At 42.6% G+C, this 5000-nt stretch overlaps 1 protein-coding gene across 1 annotated transcript in view; it reads left to right on the plus strand.

Moving 5' to 3' along the window:
• nell2b (neural EGFL like 2b) overlaps positions 1–5000 on the plus strand; it is a 71095-nt gene that overhangs the window by 7707 nt on the left and 58388 nt on the right. The window contains exon 3 of the mRNA XM_031583245.2: positions 1688–1838. Within this exon, the coding sequence (XP_031439105.1) occupies positions 1688–1838 (151 nt within the window). The remainder of the gene's footprint in view (positions 1–1687; positions 1839–5000) is intronic.

Consider the following 5000-nt stretch of genomic DNA (forward strand, 5'->3'; position numbering starts at 1 on the left):
AACAGAGAGAGAGAGAGGGGAGAAAGAGAGAGAGAGAGAGAGGCAGAGGTAGAGAGAGAGGGAGGGAAAGAAACAGTGGGAGGGAGGGAGGGAGGCAGGCAGAGTTAGAGAGACAGACAGGAGAGGAGAGGGAACAGCATTGCAGAGATGTAAGAACAAAAGCCAGGCAAAGATCAGAGGCTTCTCTGTCAAACCCTCCTCTCTCTCGCCCCCTCCCTCCTCTCTCTCACCCCTCCCTCCTCTCTCTCCCCTCCCTCCTCTCTCTCTCCCCTCTCTTTCTTCTCCTCTAGTCTTTCTCTTAACTCTGTGTCTCTCTTGCTTTTTCTTATTCAAATTGAAACAAGCTTTATTGCCATGACTGTGTAACAATGGACATACAGTACAATAGAATGTAATACATACAATATAGAGCAGTGTGAGTAAAAAAAAACAGATATACATACGTATATAATAATATATTATAGTTATGAAGTGTTTTATTTTATTATGTGAGATATATAATATATAAGGAAAATCATCATAATCACTCTTTCTTTTTTACTTTTCTTTGCTTTCTTTCTTTTATCTGTCTAGTTACTGTCCCTTAAATAATGGCGAGCTGTGATGTATCTCGCCGTTGTTGGTATTCCTCGCTGGCTGTTCTCCTAATATCCATTTACATGTTGTGTGCTTTGATAGTCATACAATTTTTATTTTTTTTCCGGAAAAACTGATTATGTTACTCCCAACACAATTTTTATTTATTTATTTATTTATTTAATTTTGCCTCCCTATTCTCCCTTTCTATCACCACTCTCATAGCACCCATTCTACCTCCATTCTAACTCTCACTGCTCTCTTTTCTTCTCTCTCTCTCTTACCCCTTTTCACCTTCTCTCTCTCTCTCTCTCTCTCGGTCTGTCTGTCTTTCTCCTCTTCTCTCCTTCAGTCATGTCTGCGTGGCCTCTTCAGGTGTCAGATGGTTGAAAGGTGGAGTGTGACAGTGAAGGTGATCGTAAAACACATGCGGGGTGTGTGTGTGTGTGTGTGTATGTGACACAACTCTTCTTAACTGACAGAACTGACACGTCTGAAGGAATCGGTGGAAATGTGTGTTGTGCGTTGTGATCGACACAAAGGATAATGTTTTTTCTTTTCTATGTAAAGCATTGGAGAGATCACAAGGATCATTTGAAGGTCATTTGAAGGTTATTTGATGAAAGGGTTATTGCTGTAATGGTCTCATTCTTTACTTCTCCTCCTTCTGCTTTCTCACCCTTTTTCCTTTACGCAACTCTCTCTCATCTCTGCATCCCTTGTTTCCTGCTTATCATCTTCCTCCCTCTCCCTCCATTTCTTTGCCTGTCAGTGACACATCTGTCACCCTCTCTCTCTCTCTCTCTCTCTCTCTCTCTCTCTCTCTCTCTCTCTCTCTCTCTCTCCCCCTCCTCTCCTCTCTCTACAAAAAAGTTTACGACAGCTGTCCCACCCCCGCACCCCCGTCGCTCTCTGGCTTGCAGGAACAGCACTACTTTTTGTGAGGTGTAAATTGTTTTTTTTTTCTGTCTAAAGACTATTTACTGTTTCAATAACCTGCTCACACTTTCCTCACACTTTCCTTCCCTCTCTCCCTCTGTCTTTTTCTCTCTCTCTCTCTCTCTCTCTCACCCTCTCTCTCTTCCTCTCTCTCTCTCTCTCCCTCTCTCAGACTCGAGGAGGAGTGTGCGGGCCTCTGCTGAGGTAGCGGAGCAGGTGTTTGAGCGTCTGAGAGGCAGGGCTGAGTTCACCCTGCTGTTCACAGTCAAGCAGGAGCGCCTCAACTCAGGGGTGTTGCTCTCCATACACTATGCTGAACAAAGGTGAGGACACACACACACATCCACACACACACATCCACACACACACACACACACACACACACACACACACATACACGCAGCTATATATCTTTCTCACACAAAGACACACACACACACACACACATTGCAGCTATATTTCTTTCTCACACAAAGACACACACACACACCCACACACACTGCCCTGTGTGTAACTGTCTCCGTTGCATACATCTATTTACAATACACGATATGAGACCATAAGGGGCTGTTGATACATCATTGGAAAGAATGCATTAATGCATTAATTGATACATTTATTAAAAGGAACATAGTTTCTAAACAGCTCTGTTTGGTTTAGTGCAACGTTTAAAATGGACGTCTCAGACTCACATTCACGTCACTTCACTTAGGTCCCACCATAACAACACAACCAGGTCCATTGCCGTGGGTTTGCGGCCGTGTACACAACCACACTGCTGCTGCTGCAGTTCTCTCTAAGACTGTTGACACATTGATGTTAATCATAGTGTATAGTAAAACAAACTCTACATCCAAATTTCACATCATTGCACAAATAGTTTTGGAGTGAGGAATAGCATAATCTCACAGGTTCATTATTACAAGATTTACACTCGGCGTCTGTGACGGCACAGAAGTCATTCACGCCTCCCTCCCTCTCACTAACGATCAGCTATGCACACATCATTGCTGGCATAAACATTACACATTACAAGTGACTTTCTTGTTTTTCAGTTCATAGTTTTATAGTTTAGTTATAGTTATATCATTTATATAAACCAAAATTGAAAGTTTAGGCCAATTGCACCAACATAGTGATTTATTGACAAAAAAAAAAAAGATGTTGATATAGAAATGGCCACTGAACTTGAATCATCATCATCATCATTCATGTCTTTTTCAGATTGTCATGCAAGCAGTCGTGGCTCATTGTGTTGCTAATTGTATTTCATTTGGTTTTGAGCGAAAGTTAAACTAAGCTAAGTCTTAGAGCCGTCATGTTTCCTTTTCAAATACCTGTTCAGCAGCTGTGCTTCCGTGCTGGTCAACTCTACGTTATTGACGACCCTCTTAGCAGAGAGCAGGATTTGGTACAAGACAAATCCAGATGCTCATGGATTTAAATGTTTTTGATCATGCTGATGTTATACCCCCTGTCATTTGAAAGGTTTTCTCATTACAGCAAAGTGATTACCTCTAGCAACTTCATAGAACTAGAAAGAACCTTGTTTCTAAGCTAATGAGCTAGTTTATGCGTACAACAACATGTATAATGATGTCACTAACCAAGCGACATTAGTTATAAGACTATTACATTAGTTGACAACTCTTTTTTATAATCGATTATAGTTGATTAGTCGATTAAGTCAATTAGTTGTTGCAACCCTACAGTCAATATGGATCGTCACTGACACATTTATGTCACAGCATTCCATGTTTTACCATATTTTAAACATTTTAAGTTCGCTAATCACCACTCGAAGACACGTTCTAAATAACGTTCACATTGACAAAATTCATAGTTCTTAGCTGCTTAAAACAATTTGTTGTGAAATTTTTTCTCTCAATCTAAAACCACGTGTGTATGTAGTAATGAAAGACAGATCTGACACACGTTACCAGCCACGCTAGTCAAAACTAATCTGAGATTAGGACCGGCATAGAAAGAAATGGATTAGGTCGCCTTTTTTTCCTAATCCCGCAGAGAAAAGAACAATTTCTAAGAATGTGAGGACAATCTCTCCGAGAAAGATTTACTGTCAGTTTATCACTTTCCATACCATCATCCATCTATTCCTCTATCCATCCAGCTATGTATCTATCTACCAAATCACCTTCTGGTACTGTCACACACACACACACACACACACACACACACACACACACACACACACACACACACACACACACACACACACACACACACACAAAGAAAAATATATTCAGATCTATATAACAATACTCACTCACTCACTCACTTACTCACTCACATACACACACACACACACACACACACCCTTTGATAGGGAGGACTGGTGACATTTCTGCACCATGCAGTGTATTGATTAACACAACTCTTAAGGTCAGGAGACATACGGCAGCCTTTTGCTCTGTTACAGATCACTGCCTCTCCTCCCCTCCCCTCCCTCTCCTCTCCTCTCCCTCCCCTCTCCCTCCCCTCCCTCTACTCCCCATCCAGCTTGCTCAGCTCTCTCTTTCTCTATCTCCCACTCTCCCCCTCATTCTTTCCCATTATTTGACTTCTCCTTCCCTCACCCTCTTCCCTCTCAATCTCTCTCTCTCTCCTCCTCCTCTCTGCCCCTCCTGTCCTCCTCCTAGGCCTCAGGAGTCCAGTGACCCTAACTACATGACCTTATTCAGTCCACACAGAGCAAACCCCGGCCACCGCCCTTTAGCAGAGCACTGGAGTTCACCTGTCCCACACACACTTACACACTTACACACTTACACACTGGAGCTCACCTGTCCTTTACACACTTACACACTTACACACTTACACACTGGAGCACACCTGACCTGTCCCATACACACTTACACACTCATACCGGACTGCACTGGAGCTCACCTGTCCCATACACACTTACACACTCATACCGGACTGCACTGGAGCTCACCTGACCCACACACACTTACACACTGGAGCTCACCTGACCTGACCCACACACACTTACACACTTACACACTTACACACTGGAGCTCACCTGACCCATACACACTTACACACTCATACACTGGAGCACACCTGACCCATACACACTTACACACTCATACCGGACTGCACTGGAGCTCACCTGACCCACACACACTTACACACTGGAGCACACCTGACCTGTCCCATACACACTTACACACTTACACACTGGAGATCACCTGTCACATACACACTTACACACTCATACCGGACTGCACTGATATGGCTGAATTTATGGTAGTCTTTCAGTATGTGTGTCCAAATAAAAAAAAAAAATTGTTTTTTAGAAAAAAAAGATTTTTTTTTAAAAACCTGACATACCAGAGAGTTTCAGTGTGATATATCGCCCTTATAGAGCTGGATCATTTTGTCTTCTGTAATCAGACCTAGAGAGTTCTAGATAAGGTACCATAAATCCCACTGGTTTTGGATTGAGAGAGTCTGTGGTTTTG

This window comes from Clupea harengus, chromosome 16 (genome assembly GCF_900700415.2).
Source record: "Clupea harengus chromosome 16, Ch_v2.0.2, whole genome shotgun sequence".
NCBI classification, from domain to species: domain Eukaryota; kingdom Metazoa; phylum Chordata; class Actinopteri; order Clupeiformes; family Clupeidae; genus Clupea; species Clupea harengus.